General features: G+C 58.3%; 1 protein-coding gene across 1 annotated transcript in view; it reads right to left on the minus strand.

Moving 5' to 3' along the window:
- Positions 1-23,281, minus strand: part of LAMA5 (laminin subunit alpha 5) — a 128,497-nt gene that overhangs the window by 17,736 nt on the left and 87,480 nt on the right. Inside the window, exons 26-55 of the mRNA XM_038749884.1 lie at positions 22,621-22,774; positions 20,875-21,035; positions 20,259-20,367; positions 19,596-19,693; positions 19,242-19,443; positions 17,940-18,069; positions 17,468-17,607; positions 16,758-16,873; positions 15,577-15,785; positions 14,149-14,353; positions 13,761-13,905; positions 12,924-13,064; positions 12,242-12,403; positions 11,748-11,849; positions 11,517-11,600; positions 10,701-10,946; positions 10,296-10,409; positions 9,794-9,921; positions 9,553-9,633; positions 7,867-8,081; positions 7,575-7,675; positions 6,774-6,954; positions 6,475-6,618; positions 5,440-5,591; positions 4,919-5,029; positions 4,538-4,649; positions 4,075-4,245; positions 3,348-3,544; positions 2,605-2,721; positions 1,343-1,497 (exon numbers count right to left, since the gene is read on the minus strand). Of these exons, the coding sequence (XP_038605812.1) occupies positions 1,343-1,497; positions 2,605-2,721; positions 3,348-3,544; positions 4,075-4,245; positions 4,538-4,649; positions 4,919-5,029; positions 5,440-5,591; positions 6,475-6,618; positions 6,774-6,954; positions 7,575-7,675; positions 7,867-8,081; positions 9,553-9,633; positions 9,794-9,921; positions 10,296-10,409; positions 10,701-10,946; positions 11,517-11,600; positions 11,748-11,849; positions 12,242-12,403; positions 12,924-13,064; positions 13,761-13,905; positions 14,149-14,353; positions 15,577-15,785; positions 16,758-16,873; positions 17,468-17,607; positions 17,940-18,069; positions 19,242-19,443; positions 19,596-19,693; positions 20,259-20,367; positions 20,875-21,035; positions 22,621-22,774 (4,383 nt within the window). The remainder of the gene's footprint in view (positions 1-1,342; positions 1,498-2,604; positions 2,722-3,347; positions 3,545-4,074; positions 4,246-4,537; positions 4,650-4,918; positions 5,030-5,439; positions 5,592-6,474; positions 6,619-6,773; positions 6,955-7,574; positions 7,676-7,866; positions 8,082-9,552; positions 9,634-9,793; positions 9,922-10,295; positions 10,410-10,700; positions 10,947-11,516; positions 11,601-11,747; positions 11,850-12,241; positions 12,404-12,923; positions 13,065-13,760; positions 13,906-14,148; positions 14,354-15,576; positions 15,786-16,757; positions 16,874-17,467; positions 17,608-17,939; positions 18,070-19,241; positions 19,444-19,595; positions 19,694-20,258; positions 20,368-20,874; positions 21,036-22,620; positions 22,775-23,281) is intronic.

The following is a 23,281-nucleotide window of genomic DNA, read 5'->3' on the forward strand; positions in this document are numbered from 1 at the left end:
CCTACCGCACACGGATGTTACGGAAGATAAAAAGGAGCTAAATTACGTGGAGGCGCTTTGCAGAGCCAAACTCCCGTATTAGAATTCAAGGTATTCTCATATCCACTTCCTCTCTCTGAAAATGATTTCGGCATCTGTCCCCGGCTGCTAAACCATAAATTGGGGAAGCAGCGTGGGAAGCAGTGATCCTAGTGGAGTGAGTTTATGCCCAGGTGTCAGTAGACCTCGGTTCTAATCCTGCCTCTGCCGACTGCCTTCTGTGACCCTGGACAAGTTCAGTCCATCGTATTTATTGAGCGCTTACTGTGTGCAGAGCACTGTACTAAGTGCTTGAAGCAAGTCACTTCAACTTCTCTCCACGTCAGTTTCTTCATCTGTAAAATGGGGACTCATTATCTGTTATCCCTCTGACTTAGACTGAGATTGAGTCAGGGACTACGTTTCCCTGATGATCTTGTATCTTACCCCAGCACCTAGTACAGTGCTTGGCACATCGTAAGTGCTTAGCAACCATCATTTTATTATTATTCTTATTCCTTGAGGGCAGAGATCAGGTCCACCAAATCTATTACTTTGTACTCTCATCTTCATTATCTTTAAATTATATATTGTAAATTACTTACCCATATTAATGTCTGTCTGCCCCTCTAGACTATAAGCTCATTATGGGCAGGGAACATGTCTGCTAATTGTTATACTGTACTCTCCCAAGCACTTAGTATAGTGCTCTGCACAGAGTAAGTAAATATAATTGATTACTCTACTAAGCATGTAGTACAGTGCTCTTCTTATAGCAGGTGCTGAGAAGCAGCGTGGCTCAGTGGAAAGAGCCCGGGCTTTGGAGTCCGAGGTCATGGGTTCGAATCCCAGCTCCACCACTTGTCAGCTGTGTGACTTTGGGCAAGTGACTTCACTTCTCTGGGTTTCAGTTCCCTCATCTGGAAAATGGGGATTAAGTCTGTGAGCCCCACGTGGGACACCTTGACTACCTTGTATCTACCCAAGCGCTTAGAACAGTGCTTTGCACATAGTAAGTGCTTAATAAATGCCATTATTATTATTATTATTAGGTGCTCAATAAATACTACTGGTTGATGAATTGATTGAAGGAGTAGAGTGCGCTGAGCAAAAGCAGAGCCCACTGTTGGGTAGGGACTGTCTCTATATGTTGCCAATTTGTACTTCCCAAGCGCTTAGTACAGTGCTCTGCACACAGTAAGCGCTCAATAAATACAATTGACGATGATGATGATGAAGGGAGGGGAGGAGCGGGACCATGAGCAAAGGGGGAGGAAGAAGTGGCCCACGGCAAATGGCGGCATCAGAGTAGACGGCTCGTTACCTGGACAGGTTCTGGGCCAGCTGGTCCAGCTGCAGGGCATGGGCCTCAGCCCGCTCCACGATGGGGATCTTGCTGCTGGCCGGAGAGAACACCTGCATCTTGTCTGTCAGCGGGCCCCGGGCCCCGTCCAGGTTGGCAGCCAGACGCTCCAACTCCTGCCGGGGACAGCCGTGTCAGGTCCCAGACTTGTTCCCAGCCACCGCCGACCCCCCGGGTGGCCCCGCAGACCACCTCTCACGGCCCCCAGCTCTACTCCACGTCTTGGGTCCCCGTCCTGCTCCGGGAACCCAAGCCGGCGGCCCCAGGCTAAGAGCCGGGGAGGGAGAACCAGCACCAACAGGAGCACATTTCCTGGATGGAAGGGGCTTCTCTGCTGAGGCCTCGGTCTGAACCACCCCAGAGAAGGGAAGGGCCCTCCTCCAGGGCCAGGCCCTTCTTTTGGCCCACCCGGGGCCCCTGAGCTGTTGCTGCTGCCGCCACCGACGACCTCAGTACCCGAGAGCCCCTGCCCTGGTTTATCCCGCAGCGCTCACGCTTCAGCAAGGGTCAGGCTAGTGACCCAAATCGAGGGGGCCCGGCAGTGGGGGCCTGGTGGAGGTGAAGGGCCCCGTGGCCCCGTGAGACGTCTCCGTCTGGCCCCAAAGCCAGAGGACACAGCTTCCCCCTCGAGCCTTACCCAAAACACCCTCGGTCTGGGACAGTGAGAAATGGCAGCATTTCAAGAACTTGGTACCGGGGGCAAATTCCCCCAGCTTGAATTGCCGAGCAGGTGGAAGGAGGAGGGAAGGGTGTCTCGTTACTATTTGTGCCTTGTGTCCTACATTTAGGCCACCAGTCTGAAACTGCTCAGACCCGGCAGTGGGTGGTTCAGCAGGCAAGAGGTGGCTGGAGCAGGGGCTGGGAGTCCACGGTGGGGGAGCTGAACATTGGGGCCTGCTGAGCCCATTACTGCCCTAGGGGTGGGAGGATAATAAAGCCCACGGGTGGGAGAGCCTCTTGCTAGCAACAGGGGTGTCTCCGGGGCCTGTGCCCCGCACCCAATTCCTCGGAGAGGCGTGGGGCGGAGCTCGGCATTTCTGCAAAAAGGGCAGCCTCCCAGAAGGGTGGCGGATGGATGGATGGGTGGATGCAAGGACAGAGAGTTGGATGGGTACTGGGATGGACCGGTGAGTGCGGAAAATGTCTGGTGCTCTGAACCCAACAAGGCCTGGGGCATCACGCCCCCAGCCAGCCACACCTCCCCTCCTCCCCCGGCCCCACACCTCCTTGGCTTTATCGACAGTTTGCAGAAAGTCTGAGCCGCGGGCCAAGGCGGCCTCTGCCATCTTCAGCGTATTCCTCAGCGTCTCATTCTCTCGTTGCAGCTCCTGCTTCTTTTGCTGAGGGCAACAGCGGGGGAGAGTAAGGAACGTAATCCTGGGCCCCAGCCCCCCGACCACCCGGGGCCCAAAGCGTCCTCCACCCCGCCTTCTCCAGCCTCCATGTCCTCGTCCATACCGTCCCCATCTTGACCTTCTGGCTCCGGCCCTCCCGTGCCCTCTGGGAAGCCCTTCCCACGCACCCCCCCGTCACCCCATCCGCCCCAACCAGCCTCCTCCTCCCCCTCCACCAGAACAGTCCGTATAGACTGACGTGGACTGTCTGCTTGCTTGTCTTCTTTTCCCTTTGTCCTGGGGGCCCCTTGAGGATGGGTACCGGGTCTTTCGCTAATGTGGGCTCTGAGGCCCCTCTGCATGGTGCCTCTGCCTGCCTCCCCCAGGGTGGGCGGAGGGCCCACAATGAACATCTGCTGACCAACCGGCTCCTCCCCCTGCACCCCTACTGAACACTCTCTGCCCCGAACAGAGCTCCGGTTTCCTCCTGAGCCACTCTTCCAGGGTCCCCCCTCGGTCAGCCCGTGTCCCAGACAGCGCCCCGGCTCTCCGCCACACACTCCCCCAGGGTGTGGCCACCGTGACGCTCCCCCGGGTCAGCCCGCAACCCAGCCAGCGCCCTGGCTCCCCACCAGCCATTCCTCCAGGGCGTTCTGGTTGAGGCTGTTGAGCTCCTCTGTCCGCCGTGTCTTGTTCACGGCTTCGTTGAGGGCATCCCGCAGGTCCATGATCTGGGAGCTGGACAGCTCCAGCCGCGCCCGGACGCCATCCACAAGCTCCTTGTTGGCCTCCAACTGGCTGCCCATCTGGCTCCGGACCCGGTCCAGCACTGCCCAGGCACAGGGACCGCCATTGGTGGGTATCCGGAGGCGGTGGGGGTGGAGGTGAGGGTCCAGGCAGACACACGGGTCGCCCTCCTTCCTGCCCTGTGATCTTTCCTTATTCCAGTCCCCTAGCCCGACCGACCCACCCCATACAGAGAGGCTGCTCTGTCATTTTTGAAAGCTCCCAGGTAGGAGGACAGAGGCCTCCCTCCTAATTTCTCTCCTAGCTGATAGGCGTGGCCTCCGCTTATCGGCCCTGGGGAGCAGGGGTGTCGGGGAGGCCTCCTCACAAGGGCGAGGGGACGGGGACAGGAAAAGGATCAGGAATTAGGGTTAGACAACACCCAGGCCTGTTGGTTTAGTCTGGACCCACACATCCCCACTGCCTCAGGCTCCAAGGGGAGAGGGGCTGGGTGAGGCCAGGGTGCAGGGTGAGGGGAGAGCGGCCCGGCTCGGGAGCTGGGTGAGGCTAGGGCGAGGGATCCCCGGGAGAGGCAGAGCGGCCTCACTTCTGGCTCTCGCCCATGTGACTCACAGATCTGGGCCTCCCCGAGCTCCCCGTCGGCCACCCTGCGCTGCCCTCGCAGGTCCCGCTCCCGCATCTCCCGCAGCGCCCGCTCGGCCGCCGCCATCTTCTGCCGCAGCTCCTCGCCGGATGCCACGCTGGTGTTGGACGGGCTCAGCCTGTCCATCTGTCTCACCAGGTCTAGGGGCACCGCACCAGGGCACGCTCAGCCCCCGCCGGATCTGGGACACCCCTCCTGCTGACCAAACCCAACCCCCCACCCCGGGCTGCCTCCCTCTCCCGGTTACTGCCGCCCTGCCCCTCCAACCTCACCCCAACTCTGCCCCTGCTCCAGAAGGCCTTCAAGCAGTGACGGTTAGGGGCACAAGAGGAGTTGGGTTCCAGAGGCTCCACCAGGGACAGCCCTACCCATCCCTGACGATACTGCTGCCCTGCCTCCCTCCCCCAGCCCCGGCTCCGACCAAGAAAGTACCCGCCAGGCCTCGCTCCATGGCCCAGACGCTGTTGAGCAAGGTCTCGGCCCGACGGCGGGTGTCCTCGATGCTCTGCCGCAGGCTGTCAGCCTGGGTCCGGGCCTCTCCGGCCTAGGAGGAAAACCCGGGCTCAGCACACGGGCGGCAGTGGGTACCGGGGATGGGAGTGGATTCGGCGTCATGGGGCGGAGGGAGGGGAGCAGGGGATTGGGGGTATAGGAGGGAGAGAAAGGACCGCAGCTGGGAAGAGTCCGAGCTCTTTCACAACAGAAAATACCACGCAAAGCATAGGCAAGCTAACATATGTACAGGAGGAGGGTGGAAAGGAGTTGGTGGAAGGGGAGGAAAGGGATGAGGAGAGTGGAAGCTGAGGTCCACGCCTTGCTGTGAAGAAGCCTGCCGTCCTCGTCTAGGACCACGCTCTGCTGCTCCAGGTGCTCCAGCTTCATCCTGCTCTCCTGCCGGGGGCCCGAAGGATCTCGCAGCTGGGTCTGCAGAGGGGCAGCCAAGCGAGGGAGGAGTGAGGCCCCAGACTGGACCCGTCCCTCCCATGCAGCCACGTGAGAGGGGATTTGGGGTGAGAAGGGACCTGCCCGGGAGGAAGCAGCTACCCGTGGGACTCCGGCGCGGTCTCGCCCAACCTTGGGCTCGGCCAGAGCCGGCCCGGATGGCCAAGTCCAGAGGTCAGGCCGGCCCTCGGGCCATGGGAGATGGTTCAGATCTGGGGAGTTTGGCTCCCCAGGGCGTCCTCGGGCAGGAGGGTCAGGGGCCCCCACCGTCCAACCCCTCCGTGGGGCCCGGATCTCCCCAGAGCAGTGAGTTCAAGGTGGCTTCACCCTGGAAACCGGGCCCCCGCCGCCCCACCAGAACCAACGGGGCAACGGGGGCCCACGGCCCGTACCGCGAGGGACACGATGGAGACATTCAGAGTGTGCAGTCGCGCCCAGGCAACAGAGCTGGCGTTGAGGCTGGAGAGCTGGAGGCGGATGGCGGGGAGGAGCGCGTCGATGCGCTGCAGGTCATCCAGAAGCAGCACCACACAGCTGTCGCACACTGAGGGGTGGACGGCGCCAGGGGCGTTACCGGAGGGAATGGGAGTCCGGGGGGTGCTGGGGGCATCACTGGTGGTTTGGGTGAGGGGGCAGGGGGCACGAGGTTCCACCCACATCCCAGAGCCCGGGGCGGGGATGCTACGAGTGTCTGAGCTCGGGGCAGTGCAGGCGTGGAGGGGCAGGGGAAGCAGAGTCCGGGGATCTGTAGGTAGGCAGGTACTGAGGGTGAGAACGGATAATTGGGTGGTTTGTGTGCACGAGAGTAGGTGTGGGACCCCATACGGACACTGGTGAGTGCCCAAGCATAGGTGTATATAGCTGAGCACTTTGACACAAGAGCAGTATGTAGGGTATTCATTCATTCAATTGTATTTGTTAAGTGCTTACTGTGTGCAGAGCACTGTACTAAGCGCTTGGGAAGTACAAGTCGGCAACATCTAGAGATGGTCCCTACCCAACAGCGGGCTCACAGTCTAGGGTATGTGGTATTGGCAGGAGAGACAACATAGGGAGGGTGGAGTGTGAATGGTGGAGAGCTGGGGGTGGATGGAGGAATGAGGAGGAGTAGGACGATGATAATAATAATAATAATAATAATAATTGGCATTTGTTAAGCGCTTACTATGTGCAAAGCACTGTTCTAAGCGCTGGGGAGGATACCGGGTGATCAGGTTGTCCCATGTGGGGCTCACAGTCTTAATCCCCATTTTACAGATGAGATAACTGGAGAGGTGTAGAGAGGGAAGAGAATAATTGTGGAGGAGGGAGAACAGGAGATGGGGAAGGAGGAGGAGAGAGGAGGAAGAGGGAAGAGGAGAAAGGAGAGGGAAGAAGATGAAAGGAGAGGTTGGAGGAGGAAGCGAGGGAAGAAGTGCAAGCCCCACCTTCACACATGATGCTATCGGGCCCATGGGCCACAGGGACGTGGTGCTGGTGGCTGCAGGTATCACACTGCTTCCCGCTCAGCCCGTGGGGGCACGTACACTCCCCTGTGCGGGGGTCACAGGGGCCGCCTCGGCAGTGGCACTCTGCACGGGGAGACGGGACACAGACGCGCGGAGGTCGCGACCCGTCCCACGTCCACACCCCCGGCCTGGGTTCTGGGTCTGGGCCCACTGTCCCAAAAGGAACCAGGGAATTCAGCCCCCACCCCAACTCCCTCCCTCTGCACTCCCCAACTCACTGGCACAGCCGTGCCCCCCGAGGCCCCAGTAGCCGGGGGCGCACTGCTGGCACCGTGCTCCGGTGACCCCCGGCCGACACTGGCACTGTCCGCTCTGGGGGTGGCAGGCCGGACCCAAGGCCGCCACACCACAGTCGCACCGCTGGCACCCGGAGCAGCTGTCAAAGCCAAAGTGTCCTTCCTGTGGGGAGAAACGAGCGTCAACAGGGTAGAGGGAGAGGGAGGATCACTGGGGGGGCCCGATTCTGAGGGGAACCGCTCTGGACCTCTGGACCTCAGCCAGAGCCTGAGCCCCAGGGGGACAGAGCCAAGCTAAAGGGAGCCGCATCCAGGCACAGACTCCAGACCCGTCTCTGGGTGATCACCAGAGCGACGTCCCGAATGACCGGCTGAATCCTCTGGGGCCGTGGGCTGCCCAGGCTTGGGAAGAGTGGGCTGAGTGGTAACCACTCCAAAAGGGGACGAGCTCCAACTGCACCAGGAGGGATTGGGGGTAGACCTGGGATGTATGGGGGAAGCTGGAGTGGATGGGGAGGGAGGACTAGGGTAGAATCCCCTCAGTCCAGAGGCTTTAGGAAAAAGGAGACTCTCCTCTGTCTGGTTGGCTGAGTTCAATGCAGCCCAGGGCCAGGAGGGTGGATGAAGTGACCAGCCCCACCTGACGACTCAAGGGATCTCTGCCTCCTCTAGGGCCATGCCATCTTCCTTGATGCCTTCCCTCTGCCCCCAACCCCCTTTGCCCCCCAGTTCCTCCTGGCGCCCCCAGAGCAGGGCTAAGGGGTCCCGGGACCTCAGCCTCACCTGGCAGTGGTCACAGCGGAGGCCGGTCACTCCAGCCTTGCAGAGACACTGCCCTGACCGGGGATCACACGACTCCGTCCCGCACGTAGAACAGTCGCATCCTAAGGGAGGTGGGGGAAAGCCTCAGTTTCCCCCAGGCCCCAGCTCCATCCCCCTCTCTGTCCCTGCCCGGCTGCCATCAGACAACCACCCCCCGCCCCACCAGGGTCTCCTGGCCCTGGACCCGCCTCATCCCAGGCTCCCTTTGGTTCAGCCCCATCCCCCCTCCCGCCCACCCCACCCCACTGCATACGGGTGCAGTTCTTGGCCACCAGAGCATCCCCGTAGTATCCGGGGGCGCAGCTCTCGCAGCGTGGGCCGGCGGTGTGGTACATGCAGCCTGTGCAGGCGCCCGTCAGAGGGTCGCACTCCTGGAACAGAGTGTTGGTGTCGCCGTTGCCGCTGCACTCACAGGGCTGGCACGAGCTGCCGATCACCATCGGGTTGCCATAGTAACCGGGGGCACACCTGGCACAAGACACAACCCGCCTCGTCAACAGGCTCTGGATGGAGTACGGAGGGAGGTCTAATCATCTCCTTCCTCTAGACTGTAAGTTCGTTGTGGGTAGGGAACGTGTTTCCCAACTCTGCACCCTCCCAAAGGCTCAGTATGGTGCTCTGCACACAGTAAATGCTTAACAAATACGACTCATTGATTGATTTCCCACAAGGGACCCAGCCACTAAATCCACAGACCCAATCAAGGGCTCGCTCAATCAGTCAATCAACGGTATTTATTGAGAGCTTACCATGTACAGGGCATTGTACTGAGCATTTGGGAGAGTACAATAGTGACAGCTTTGGTCGTCATGTTCCCTGTCCAGAATGAGCCACAGAGACCCTAGATCCAACCCAGGTATTGTGCAGCGTGACCCAGAAAAAATAAAATACTGACTACAGGATGGAGGTGTCGGAGCAGCTGCTAGGAAAAAGATTCACATGCACAAAATTAAGAAAAGTTATTTTACAGATGTGCATTAATGCCTAGGAGTTCCGGAAATGACCAGGGTTCTGAAATCCCATCTCCTCCAGGAGGCCTTCCCTGATGAAACTCTCACCTCCATCCCTCCCACCTCCATCACCACTCCAACACTTTGGAATCCCTTAAGTACTTGGGGGCTCCTCTGACCCATCATCATCAATCGTATTTATTGAGCGCTTACTGTGTGCAGAGCACTGTACTAAGCGCTTGAAACAAAGATAAACATCACCCCTAATACAGATCTTTCCCCACTATCGCTTCTTCCCATCTGAACATTATTTTAGTGTCAGTCTTCCACAGCAGATTGTAGGCTTCTCGAGGGCAGGGATCTCGCCTACTAAATCATTCTCTCCCAACTGCTTAGTGCAATGCTCCGCAGAGAGCTTAGCACAAACTGCTGACTGACGGAGGGGGAAGAATTCCTGGAGGAAATGGGCTGTTTTTAATATTTGGAGAATGTGCAAGGAGAGAGTTTGGTGAAGAAGAGGAGGGAAGGCATTTCAGGCTGGAGAAAGGGGGTGGTGTGCAATGGTTTGAAGACCCGGGTATTTCGGTGGTATTTATTGCTATCAATCAGTGGTATTTATTGAGCACTTACTATGAGCTGAGCACTGTTCTAAGGGCTTGGAAGTGTACAACACAAGAGAGTTAGCATAAACTTAATCTTATTTTATTTTGTTAGTATGTTTGGTTTTGTTCTCTGTCTCCCCCTTTTACATTGTGAGCCCACTGTTGGGTAGGGACTGTCTCTATATGTTGCCAACCTGTACTTCCCAAGTGTTTAGTACAGTGCTCTGCACACAGTAAGCGCTCAATAAATACGATTGATTGATTGATTGATAATGAGCTTACAGTCCAGAGGATGAGCTTAGTCTAGAAGACGGAGAGCCCATGCATATGTGTGATTTGGTCAAGAGGAGCAGGGAGGGAATTCCCGGAAAGGGGTTTGCAGCTCACCGTTCACACGAGGCTCCCGCGTATCCTGGCCGGCACAGGCACTGCGTTGCTGACCCCTTATGGACACAGCCAATGGCAAAGCTGGAAAGAAAGGCAGACGACTGGGAATGGGCAGAGTCTGGGAATCCTCCCTCGCTTTCCGCCACGGCCCAGGGATGACTTTTGGCCGAGAGGAAGCTACCGAGAGAGGGTGGACCCGGAGCCCCTGAAACAGGGCCGGCCTGTCGCTCAGACTGCTTACCTGTTGGAAGGCACTGAGAGGGGACAGGGGCATCCCACACAGTGGGACGGTTGGTCCTGGGTGCCGTTGCCCAGGAAACCGTCCTGGCAGCGCTCGCAGTGGTCACCCTCTGTGTGGTGCTGGCAATTCTGGGAAGGGAGAACGGGAACTCTGGAGGGGAGGAGGCAGCCAATTCCCCGAGTCCTTTTTCCTCCTCGCGGCTCTGAAGACAAAGGGCTCTCCACACGGAACGAAGTACCCCTCCGCCTTCTTGATTTTTCCAGATAGGAAACGATCCCACCCCACAGGAACGAGCCCACCAATCTTCACCCAGGAACAAACCTGCCCATCTGCAGCACTATAAGCCTGAAACAAGCCCTCCCATCGCCACACCTCGGGACATGTCCCCTACAGAGGAAACTGCCTCTCCACATCCCTTCTTCCCCGACCACCTCCCGCAGTCACACGAACAGGAAATGCCATTCGGCCAGCCTTCTGCCTGGCCGGCCGAGCCGGTACTCACCACGCAGATGCCAGAGCCTGCGAGGCAGCGGTCAGAGTGGCCGTTGCAATGGCAAGGGACACACTTCCCCAGGAAGAGGCCTTTCGTGTCCCGGTAATACCCAGGGGCGCATTCCTGCCACAGAGGACAAACGGAAATGCTTGTGAGGCCGGGAAGTGGCCACCTCTGGAAGAGCAGGAGGACGGGGGGGGGGGGGACATAGCGGGACGGGAGAACCGGCTCTCGTGGGATTAAGGAAAGATGACAGGGTCATACGTCGTCATCAAAAACCTCCACACGGGCCGGACCGGACCTGGGCCATCGTGCTGATCGCGGGTGCAGGGGTGCCATATTGGACTTAGCTCCCCAGCCCGTCACCCCCAGGCTAGAAGAGAGCAGCCTCCACCCCCTCCACAGGGCCCCTACCTGGCAGGAATCCCCTCGGTAGTTGGCCGGGCACATGCACAGCTCCACGTTGCTGGCTTGGGGACCCGCGCCCGCCGGCTCCCGCGCCGGCCCTGGCACCAGCTCCAGCACCACCTGCCGCAGGGACACGGCCGAGGAGATCTGGGAGAAGAGGGCGCGGAGCTGCAGCTGCTCCAGGCCGGCCAGCACCATCATCAGCTCCTCCCGGGAGGCGGGGTTGCGGGTCTCCGTGTGGCGGAAGTTTCCCTGGGAAGAGGGAGCCGGGCGGCGCATCTCAGGCGCTGGCCAGGGGAGGGGAAGGAGAAGGGGGACGACATACACAAGACATCTCTGCTTTTAACCGGGTGTTCTGGGCTTGCTAGTCTGACTTCCCTAAAATAGTTCACTCACACGAACAATGTGAGAAGGCAGAGAAGTGCTTGGAGAACTTGGCATGGGGGGCGGTCAGGCTGAGGCTGAAGCTTCCCATGGGGCCTAGCAGAAAGAGCCCTAGGAATTAGAGGACTTGGGTTCTCAGATGGCTCTGCCACTTACCTGCTTCGTGACCTTGACCAAGTCACTTACCTTCTCTGGGCCTCAGTTTCCTCATCTGTAAAATGGGGATTAAATACCTATTTTTCTTCCCCTTAGACTGTGAGCCCCATAAGGGATAGGGATTGTGTCCCACCTGATTATCTTGTATCTGACCCTGGTGTTTACTTCGGTGCTTGGCACAGAGTAAGCACTGAATAAATACCACAGTTATTATCAGCAGTTTTTTTTTTCATCTAGGTCCCCCCCACCCCACAGCCTGATGCCACAGGTGCCTCCGCAGACCTCCACCAGCTGGACTTGGCCTCTGTGAACGTCTCCTGGGGCAGGATAGGCACCCTCCAAGAAGCTGAGGCTCATTTGGTTGCCCTACAAGGAGGGAAGAAAGAAAGGAAGGAAGAAAGGATCAATAGTTCACCGGGGGGCCTTCCCTGCCTGCCCCTCTGCCTCCGTCCCCACCCCGCCCCCTGTCCCCACCACTCTACCCCCAGCCCCAAGCCTTCCCCTCGAGGGTACCTTCAGGATCACATCAGGCCGGGCCTCCACAGGGATGTAGACATCTCCGCGCTGCGTCTCCGAGTGCAGCTCGTATTTCAGGAACCCACCGTAGGATGAGACCTGGAAAGAGGTTCAGGTCCGGTCCGGTCAGGTCCGCTCTACCCTCCAGCCCACAAGCCCACATGGTCTACGGGAAAGAGTGCGGCCCCCAACTGCCACCCCACCCGCATCACGCAAGTCAATCAATCCATCCATCAATCAATAATACTTACTGATTGCTGTGTGCAAAGTACTCTACTAAGTCTTTGGGAGGGTGCACTGATTACCAGCCAAGTTAGTTAAGGGCCGGGAGCTCAGCACGGTGCCACTGGGCTAATGACCAGCCAGCTCCGTACTACCAGACGTTGCGGCCCTGCTGCCTTCTCCCCGCCCCCCATCCCCTCCCCGCGACACCTTCTTCCTCCCCAGCAAGATCCACTCATCTGGCTGGCCCAGTCCCACCGCCCACTCACCCGGTCCCCCAGGTAAGAGGGGGGCGCCTGCCAGTACAGCTCTTGGTAGGCCTCGGGCACATTCCTCAGATCAGCGTGGACAAGGCCAGCATCAAGGTGGAGCGAGGTGGGCACCTCCTGCCGATCACCGGTCAGGAGGGTCCAGCCCTGCATGTCTATGAACTGAGACAAGACAGAAAAAATAGAGACGGAGAGACAGAGCATAAGCAAGCATTGGGGCCGGGGGTTGGAGTACACAGGAGCCTTGGAGATCATGGGGGTCGGGAAGGGGGATGCTCAAGCAGCTTGGCAAATCAGTCCCCCAAACCCAGCACACCCAGAGCCGCTCCCCTTTCCCAGCCTGTGGGAATGGGATAGATGCCCTGCCCTACACCCCTGGGCCTCCCCTGTGGCCCCCGGGTCCACCCTAGATCTGGGGGCCAACTGGCCTAGCCATCTGAGTTCATGCACACCCGGCTGCTCTACCTCTGTCCCTTGGGCCTGATGCCACCTGCCCATTCTCCTGCCACCTCCTCAAATGGACTGGCACAGCAAGGAGCCAGGGTGATGGCTGGAGACCCTGGGTCGTCCCAGGGAGTCCTGGGCCGAAGCAGCAGAGCTGCGGGGGTGTGGAAGAAGACCGGCCTCCGTGGGACCTCAGCAGTCGCCCCGCCAGGCCCGGCGGGCCCCAGGCTCCCCTCACCTGGCTGCGGCTCCGCTCTGTGCTGCGGCAGCGGTCCGTGGCTCCGAAGCAGAAGCAGCGGGTGCAGCCCTTGGGGTTGGCGGGATCCAGGGAGAAGGTGCCAAGGCGGCACTGGTCACAGCGGGCTCCTTCCACGTTCTCCTGCAGGAAATTGGGATGGGGTCAGGGAAGGCCTTGCTGGGCTGCAAGGGCCAGAGGAGTGGAGGTACCGGGGACAAGTATAGCGGCAGGCTCTAAACGTCAGCACACTGGGTCCCCTCCAGGCCCGTTGTCCTTGGCCACAAGCTCCCAAAGACAAGCCACAGCCTTATTGGCTCAAACCCATGAGAAGAGACAAGAGAAATCCCTACTGACCGGACCCCGGAGCTCCGGGCCCTAGGTTGTGGAGGAAGGAAAAAGAGGAGGAGGAGGAGAGACAGGGCTCATGGGAGATGGGGAGCAGGAGCATGTCTCGGGGACTAGTAGCCAGGGATCTGGCTGAAGTCTTGCCTGCAATGTCAGGGATTGTGCCCCTGAATCCTGCCCCAAGTTTCCAGTTAGCAGTGCCCCCAGCCACCCGCCCCAACCCACCCAGGGGAGAAGAGAGGAATGGACAGCTCCTTCACCCCAAAGCCTAGGGTCACGCTGGCCACCCTTGCCCCACCATCAGACTGGTTTGGGTGCTGGGAAGGGCAGGCTGCCCAGAAGACAGGATCATCAACGCCCTGGGCCAAAGGGGTGCTCCAGATCTCTGCCCCGGAACCGCCTCCTCCCTCCCTCCCAAAAGCCCCAACCGGTGCCTGTGGCTGAAAATGGCAACCCCCGCCCCCATCTTACCCAGAGAACTTCTGACCTTACCTTGCAGTGGCACTGCCCGGTGGAGGGGTCGCACACACTGGGCACCGTGCCCGCCTCATGGCAGTCGCACCTCTGACAGTTTGGGTAGCCGAAGAAGCCCGGGACGCAGAGGTCGCACCGACGCCCCACGATGTTGGGTTTGCACCTGTGGTGGAGTCGCTCAGCGGCTGCCCTCCTCCCCAGACCTTCTCCCACCCCACCACTCCCGGGGGCCAGACCGCGGCCCGGAAGCCGACGGATCAGGGAGGGCTGCTGGAGGGAGGCAGCGCTCCCGCGGTCCCGGGGCCGCAAGGGGAAGAGGCAGGGCCACTGAAGGAGGACGGTGCGGGGGCGGGAGGAGAGGAAACCCAGGCCCCTCCCCAGGCCCGGGGCACCTCGCCTCCCTAACCTGCACTGCCCGCTGTCCAGGTGGCAGTCAGGGCTGCTGAGGTCTTGGACGCCGGGGCGAGAGCAGTTGCAGTCCTCGCAGCCCACTAAGGGGTGGCAGCCGAAGGTCTGGGCTTGGCAGACCACGCAGTCCGGCTCCACCGTGCGGGGTGGGCAGATGCACTGGCCGCTCTCCTCCTCACACAGCCGGGGGCCGCACTCACAGGCTGCAGCAACAGAGCAGGCAGGACCCCTGGGACCCTGCGATTCCGGTCCACCCTCTGCCCCGCCAACGGACTCGTTTGGGGGAAAATGGGGCGGGGGAGAGATCTCTCCTATACCCAGAAAAGCTAAGCCACCATCTCCCTCACTCACCCATTCCTTTGCCTCACCGAAGTCCTTTATCAATCAATCAATCAATCGTATTTATTGAGCGCTTACTGTGTGCAGAGCACTGTACTAAGCGCTTGGGAAGTCCAAGTTGGCAACATCCAGAGACAGTCCCTACCCAACAGTGGGCTCACAGTCTAAAAGGGGGAGACAGAGAACAAAACCAAACATACTAACAAAATAAAATGAATGACTAACTTATATCCCTACCGCTGTAGTTGTAGCTCTTCCTCATTTGACTAGTTCTGAGAGGGGGCAGGGAACAGGTGGGCACTTCCTTTTTTATGGTATTTGTTAAGTGCTTACTACGCCCCTGGCGCTGTACTAAGCGTTGGGGTCAACACCAGCTAATCAGGTTGGACACACGGGGCTCACGTTCTTAATCCCTATTTTCTAGAGGAGGTAACTGAGGCCCAGAGAAGTGACGTGACTTGCATAAGTGACAAGTGGCGGAGTTGGGATTAATCAATCACTCGTATTTATTGAGCGCTTACTGTGTGCAGAGCACTGTACTAAGCGCTTGGGAAGGACAAGTTGGCAACACATAGAGACGGTCCCTACCCAACAACGGGCTCACAGTCTAGAAGGGGGAGACAGACAACAAAACAAAACATATTAACAAAATAAAAGAAGGGAGGTAGGGAAGGAGGTAGGGCTGGCGGGAGGGGGAGAGGAAAGAGGGGGCTCAGTCCTTTAGCAATTCACTCGAATGGCAGGATACAAGCCCCTCTTGTTTTAATAATAATTTTGGTAGGCATTAAGCGCTTACTATGTGTCAAATGGTGTTCTAAGCACTGGGGCAGACACAAGTTAATCAGGGTGGACGCAGTCCCTGTCCCACCTGAGGCTCACACTCTTGTACCCCAGTACTGCCAACCTGGGACTTCCCAAGCGCTTAGTACAGTGCTCTGCACACAGAACCCAGGTCCTGAGACCCCTACTACTCAATGGCAAGATGGCTTTTCCCTTTCCCCAGGATGCAACTTGGCTTCTGTCGGCTCAGGCCGGCGCAGTGAGGGTTGGGGGAAGGGGCGGCTCGGCCGAGAGGAGGGAAACTCACGCCTGCAGTTGGGGAAGCCCCAGTAGCCAGTGGCACAGCGGGAGCAGTCGCGTCCGATGACGTGGGCCCGGCAGGGGCACTGGCCTCCGAATGGCTGGCACTGCCGGCCCATGGCCCCCACCTCATGGCAGCCACAGGGCTGGGCCCCGTTGTTGTAGAACAGGGACAGCGAGATGGCTGCGTCCTGGCAGAACCGGGGAGACGCGGGGCTGCGGGGGGAGAGAGGGGAGCCAGTCCTCCAGTTGGTCTGCCTGTCCCCGCTCTGCCCTGATCCCCCCGGCCCCATCCGGCGGCTCCACCTGGTCAGGGCCGGCCCCGAGGCAGGCGGGGACACTGGGTCCGCTCTGGGGCCCTGCGCTTTAGCCTCCCTTAATCCAGGCGTAAAAGTCAAGGTCAGCACTCACCCCCAATGCCCTCCGCTTCTACCAGCCCCCAACAGAAAATGTCCTCCGAGGAGTCTCTTGCTACAGCAAGGCTCAGAACATCAAATCCCAGGGCAGGAAGTGATCCCGGGGCCCCAGCTGGTCCCTCCCCCTAAACCCCATCCCAGCTGAAGCCGGGACTTGGAGCAACAGCTGGTATGTCCCCAGAAGGGGTATATTTCAGCCTTCTCATTTTCCCTTCCAGGGGACCAGGGTCCACTGGGACCCCGCCAACATAATGATGGTGTCTGAGCAGTGCTAAAACACTGCGGCAGTGGGGAGGGTGGGGTATCCAAGATAACCAGGTAGGACACAATCCATGTCCCGCATATGGTTCACCCTCTGACGCTGTGGGCAGTCAAACCGTCAGTCAATCGTATTTACTGAGCGCTTAACGTGTGCAGAGCGCTGTAATAAGTGCTGGGGGGAATACAACACAATGATAAACCGACACATTCCCTGCCCACAATGAGCTTATAGTCTAGAGGACAGGGAACGTGTCTACCAACTCTGCTGTACTTTAATCTCCCAAGAGTGTGCCACACACAGTACAATGCTCCACATACAGTAATCACTCAATAAATACCACTGATTGATTAATAAGAGGGATGGAGAACAGGCACCTTGCCCCCGTTTTACAGCTGAAGAAACTGAGTCACAGGGAAGTGACTTGTCCAAGATCACCCGGCAGGCAAGTAGGGGATTCGGGCCTCAAACCCACTTTCTACCCGGTCCCACTGCCGTCCTGGGGGCCCTCACCTGATGTGGAAACCATTGGCCCCACAGTGACTGATGAAGTCATAGGACTTGTCCAGAGGCTCCTCCACAAGGTAGCCAGGGTTGTAGCCATCTTCGGGGACCACCAATACATAGTCCTGTGAAAAGCAGGTGGGGAGGGCTCGAGGGTACCCGTTCCTGAAGTCCCTGGCCTTCAAGACCCCCAAGTGGGGCCTGTGAGTGGCAGAACGGGGAGACAACGCCACTGGTGCTTATCTGGCTGGTTGTGTGGTCAGCGAGGGGAGGGGGGGCTGAGGATGGGGAGGGACTGTGGATGGGGCTGGGTCACGGACGGGACCGGGGCTGGGACGGGAACCCAGTCTGCAGTGAGGGTCAGCTGCAGGCCCCTGGGGAACACAGGGACCCGTCCCGCTCTCCGCCTCCCTACGGACGCAGGCACGAGACCTCACCGGGAGGGAATGTGAACCCACAGAGGGCACATGAGATCACACATGAGAGGAACACGTACGCGTTTGAAACTGAGAGGCACAAGGGGCCATGAAGGGAGACGGTGGGGGCGGGGGGACAGGGACGCATGGGACTGGCCTCGGCTGGAGACCTGGAGGAGGAGAGAGTCGCTGCTTGGCAGAGAGGAGGAGGAGGAGGAAGAGGGAGTTTGGGACTCAGGCAGAGGGTGGGGTGGGGGAGTTGCGGAGTCGGGCGGGAGATCCCCCCGGCTGCTGGCCGCTCACCAGCCAGAGCTGCCGGCCCTCGGGCACCCGCAGGGTCACCGTCAGTTCGTTGTCCGTCACATCCAGGACCACCTGGTTTTCGGACACCACCAGGCTGCGGCAGCCATAAGCGTGGGGGCAGAAGGTGGCATTGGCTTGTCCTGCGGGGCCAGGAAAGGGTGGCAGTCAGTCTAGGAGGGCCAGGTGCCGTCGTCCAGGAACTTCCTTCCTCTCTGGCCCTCCGGGGCTCATTCAGCATGACAGATGGGACCCCGCTGCCCCTCCCCCAGGGATCGCTCCCCATGCTGGTCACAGTCCCTGTCATCCCGGCTCTGGGGCTCACTCACCATGCAGGGCACAGTCCAAGCCGCCCCACCCCCAGGACTCACTCAATTCTGCCAGGCACGGTGTTCACCACCCAGCTCCGGGGCACGCTCTCTCTGAGGGACGCAGCCACTTCCGCCACCCCCTCCCGCCGCCAGGTTTCACTCACCGTGCCAGACGCGGCCCCCGCCGATGAGCACCTCGACGGGGAAGGTCGGGTGGAGGGGCTGGTAGCCGTGCAGAAGGAAGGCATAGCGGCCCAGGGTCTGGACGTGGGTGCTCAGCACCACCGTGCCCTGCTGAAGACCCCCGCCACGGGGCACAAGTGAGCCGGGTAGCCATGACGAGGGCGAGAGGGGAGCGGGGGTCAGAGTGAGTGGGAGTTGAGGCCCGGGCCAGAGGCAAAACCACTAGGTCTCCAGATGAGAACTGCGGTCGGAGGAGAGGGAGGCCACGATGTCACCCACGGGAAGTGAAGTTATAGGAGACGAGTAATCTGGGGGCTGGAGGGGGCAAGGGACACTGGGAGGGGAAAGGACTGGGGCTTGTGGTGAGGAGCTGGAGTGGGGCTGGGACTTAAACGAAAGGGCATCTCGGGGTCCTCCAGGGCTCTACAACACAGAAACACCCGTGAACTCCTTTCCTGATTGCTGCCCGTTTACATGGAGGCTCGGGCCTCTCCCTGAGCACTTCCCTCGGTCCAACAATTCCAGCCTCCAGGGATCCCGTGGCAGGACGCCTCGAGGAGGAGCCGGAAGGCCACTCCACCCTCCAGGAAGCCAGAGCCGGGGTCTCCTCCAGCAGCTCCTTGGGCCTTTCCAGCCCCGCCAGGCCCCCGCTCCCAATCTCCCAGAACACCCCACAAAATGCCAAACACCCCAGCCAGCGTCCGCTGGAGTCTCACCTGGGTTCCCACCCAGAGCCCCTGGAGGGCCGTGAGTCTGTGACCAGGAAATGGGGAAAGTCTCTGACTTGGTTAATTTTGGCTCCCTGCTCCCAAGGGGAGCAGGTAATACACAGCAGGTAGGTCCATCTGGACCCACGGGGGAGCTGGTACTACATACAAGACAAGGAAGAGGTGGTCTGGGTCAGTGGAGACAGTTGGGGATGGACTTCAGGGTGCAGGCTGGAGAAGGCTGGAGACAATCTGGTGACAGTTTAAGACCCTGCCCCAGATAAGCCACAGAGTGGATAATTCACTCATGGGGCAAAAATGGAGTCGGTGTCAATTTCTTGCATCACCCGAGTCCTGCTGGGTAGGGACCATCTCTATATGTTGCCAACTTGTACTTCCCAAGCGCTTAGTACAGTGCTCTGCACACAGTAGGCGCTCAATAAATGCGATTGATTGATTGAGTCCATAAATGAAAAGCCAAGGATCTGCCAGGCCAGGCAGTCAGGGCCAAGCCCTGGGGGTCCCTGGATGGCCACCGCTCCCACGCCAAACCGGCGGGGTCCAAGACCCCCATACCTGGGGAGGCTGCAGCAGGATCGATCGAACAGTTGGATCGTTGGCCGTGGGAGGTCGAGGTGCGGGCTCCGACGGGGGGTCGACCGGCACAACGGTGTGGGCGTGAAACAGGGGGAAGTCAGCGGGAATGGGCAGGACCTTAAATTCCTGCAGGACGATGGGCTGGGACAGCTTCTGGAAGCGCGAGGGCACACAGGAGCCACTGAAATAGAGGGGGAGGCAGCAATGGATGGTGGGAAGCCCCAGGCCTCTACACACTAGTGCGTGCGCATTCACACAACACACACACGAGAGAAGGCATGCAAGCTCGCACTCCGCGGTGTCAGCAGGGATTAGGGAGAGTGTCCCGGGTACCTGCTGGGCAGAAAGGCCCCATGGGTGCTGAGACAGTGAACCTTAGGCTCGATGAACTCGGTTGTGAACTCTCCAAAGGGAACCAGGTACACACGGTGCTGCAGGGCAGGAAGCAGAGACTCTCACACTGGCCCCGATACCCACCCCTGACCCAAGCTGGAGGTCCCCTTCGAGAGGAAATCTACCTCCACTCCCCAACCCTGGGGTCTGAAACCAGCCCCAAGCCCAGACATGAGCTCAGGCTCCTGGGAAACATCGGGCAGCGGGCTATAAGAAAACAGCCAGAGACTTGTCTAAGGGAAATCAGGCGGTGAGTTGAACCTGGATCTGCATTACACAGAAACCAGACAGGGGCCAAAGGAAATTAGAGAGTGGGAATTAAGGAAACTAGATTTGACTGTGCCTGGCACATTCCTCTTCCATGGGATTCCAAGACAGACCAGGGTCCATGTTCTCTGGGAGCTGGGAGACTCGGAGGAGGGACAGTGGGTGGATGTGGGGAAAGGACTGGGCGAGGCCAATGAGCCATGTGAGTGGGGCAAATGCTCAGCTCACTCCTGCCCTTCGGGTCCAGACAGCCAGCCCCGGGGAGACGTTGCGGAGGGGGAAGGGGGCCAGAGAGCACCAGCCCAGCTGGGATTGCCCTGCCGACGCCTGCCGTACCAAGAAGAAGCGGGCTCGCTCGGCCGTGATCCGGATGGTGGCCTCGGTGGTGAGTTCAAAAGCAGCCAGGCGGTTCTGAGCATCAAGGACAACTCCCCGACAAAGGAAGCTGAGAGATGGGAAGAGCCGGGGATGGGGGGGAGGAAGGGGGCGGGGAAGTGGGGAAAGGAAGGCTACGGCCAGAGGATTCTCGAGGCTACATCCCCGCCCCCAACACTGCCCGGGATGAGAGGGGAGTGGGTCCCCTATGGGGTAGCACAGTCTGACATCAGGTCCACTAGACCAGAAGTCTCTCCCCACTGGAGCCAAACTGATCTCCAGAGCCTCCCCGGTGTCACCGATTCAGGACCACAACAGAGGCCGCTCTAGGAGAGCAGGGTGGGAGAGAGCAGGGCAGCTCGCTTTCATTTGGCTCCGAAAGTATGGGGAGTCCACCTCAGCCTCCGAGAACCCTGAGGCCCTTTCAGTTTTTCCATCTTTACAATGGGTTGGATCCCTGAGGGGTCTTCCAAGCGCGCCTGCAGGCATGCGGACCCCGGTGGTGGTCCGTTCCCCACTTTGGCCCCGGGGCGGGGCACTCCCGGCCTCCCCTGCTCCCCAGCCAGGGGCCCCTTACCTGTACTTGCAGGGGTACAGGGTGAGCGTGCCCTGCTGCGGAGCCAGCTGCGGTGCGCTCACTGTCACCCCCACGCCCTGCAGGGCATCTTCATTGGCATATTCCACCAGCAGGGCGTAGCGCCCGGGTTCCGACACTGCCAGCCACAGCTGGACGTCCACCTGTTGGCGGGATCAGAGAGGGCTCTGATGACTTCGGGTCTTTGTCCTCCACGGCTTTTTTTACCAGTTTACACGTGGAAATCCTGCCCTGTCCCTTCATAAAGAGTCCTCATACCATCACGCTACCTTAAGCCCTGCCTCCTTAGACGATTATTATCTCTTATAATAGCACCATAAAAATGAGAAGCAGCATGGCCTGGTGGAAAGAACAAGGGCCACTTGTCTGCTGTGTGATCTTGAGCAAGTCACTTCACTTCTCTGTGCCTCAGTTACCTCGTCTGTAAACTGGAGAATTAAGACTGTGAGCCCCATGAGGGACATGGATGGTGTTCAATCTGATAACTGGCACCGACCCCAACTCTTAGCACGGTGCCTGGCATGCAGTAAGTGCTTAACAGATTCCATAAAAAAAATCTCAAAATTCACCTACCAAATCCCTTGTCTACTGTTGCCTTGAGGAATGATCCTGCTTTATGCACCGTGATTTCACTGCACATAACTTCTCACTTATGGAATGCTATATAAATTGCATGATTTCCTTATATACGGCTGCCTCACATACTACTCTCTCATATAAACATCACTTTATATAGTCCCCCCTCTTTATATGAAGTTTTCTTACTCAACAATGTCCCTATAAAAATTATCTCCTCATTACACTGTAAACTCCACAAGGACAGTGATTACATAATCTTTACTTATTGTCACTCTCCAAATAGGACAGTGCTCTGCACACGGTAGGTGCTTGATAAAAACAATTGATGACACTCTCACATAGCATTCCTCTTATGGTACCTATAAAGCGTTCCTCTCTTAGAAATGATCCTGCCTAATATAGCCCTCTTTCACACTGCCTAACGCATGCTCACACTCTCAACCATGAAGCAGGTGAAAGTTAGGTATTAGTCTTCTTCACAAATGGGGAAACTGAGGTAGACAGAGCTCGAGTGACTGGCAAAACGTCCTCAACTTCCTACCAAACCAATCCACCCCTTCAAAGATTAAAATCATCTACTCCAAGAGGTCTTCCCTTGGCCCTCATTTCCCCTAGTCACCTACACTTCTGTGTCACCTATGTATTTGGATATACAAGCTCCCCTTTATCACTCGATACTCATTCGGCTCTAGTTCCACGGCACTTAGATAATGACCTTATACTCTCCCATTTCCCCAACTTGTAATTTATTTTAATGTCTGTCCCCACCTCTATAAACTATAAGCTCCTTGGGAAGCTCTGCTGTATTATACACTCTCCCAAGTGCTTAGAACAATGTCTGCGCACAATAAGTGCTCAAATAATATTACTGATTGAATGTTTGGTCAATCAGTCTAGACAAGTATTTCCTCCATCCCGTTCAGTACTCCCCACCTTCTCCGGGTCCCTTTCCTAGGAAAAGTCCTGGAAGATCCTGGAATCAGCTACGAGGTTGAGGATTGGGCTGTGCTGTTGCACTCACGCTCCCTCAGCTTTCCGGAAGGCTGGGCCGCCCGCTCGGCTTCTGGATGTGCATTGTACACCCGGCACTTCCAAAGCCTAGCATTTCCAGGAGGGAAGAGCGTGTGATGGGGGAAGATGGGGACTCACCTCTTGACCTTGACAGATAGCCATGGGAGGGTGGGAGGGGCTAAGCTGCTCCGTCTGGCAAGGTCTGGGCAAGCTGTTGTCCAGTCGGCATGTGGCCTCCTTGCCGGCCCCAGAAGAGAAACCATCCAGGGGGAGGTAGTGATACAGGATGCAGCTAGAGAGAGAGAGAGAGAGAGAGAGAGAGGACACACTTGAGCACCCATGCGCCTCTGCAGTCCCAGCAGGGGTGGCCGGCTCAAAACGGCTGGAAGTGCACCCAGATAATAATAATAATGATGGTATTTGTTAAGTGCTTACTATGTGTGAAGCACTGTTCTAAGCGCTGGGGTAGATCCAAGGTAATCAGGTTGTCCCACATGGGGCTCACAGTCTTAATCCCCATTTTACAGATGAAGTAACAGGCACAGAGAAATTACGTGACTTGCCTAAAGTCACATAGCTGATTAGTGGTGGAGCCGGGATTAGAACCCACGACCTCTGACTCCCAAGCCCGTGCTCTTTCCACTAAGCCACGTGTGTCTCCGGGGGACACTGTACTAAGCACTGGGAAAGAATACACAGGTGGGAATTAGACACGGTCCCTGGGGGTGCCTGCACCCCAATGGACTCATAATCTAAGAATAAAAGCAGGGAAAGGGAACTAGCGACTGACACATAAGGA

This window comes from Tachyglossus aculeatus, chromosome 8 (genome assembly GCF_015852505.1).
Source record: "Tachyglossus aculeatus isolate mTacAcu1 chromosome 8, mTacAcu1.pri, whole genome shotgun sequence".
Lineage (NCBI taxonomy): Eukaryota > Metazoa > Chordata > Mammalia > Monotremata > Tachyglossidae > Tachyglossus > Tachyglossus aculeatus.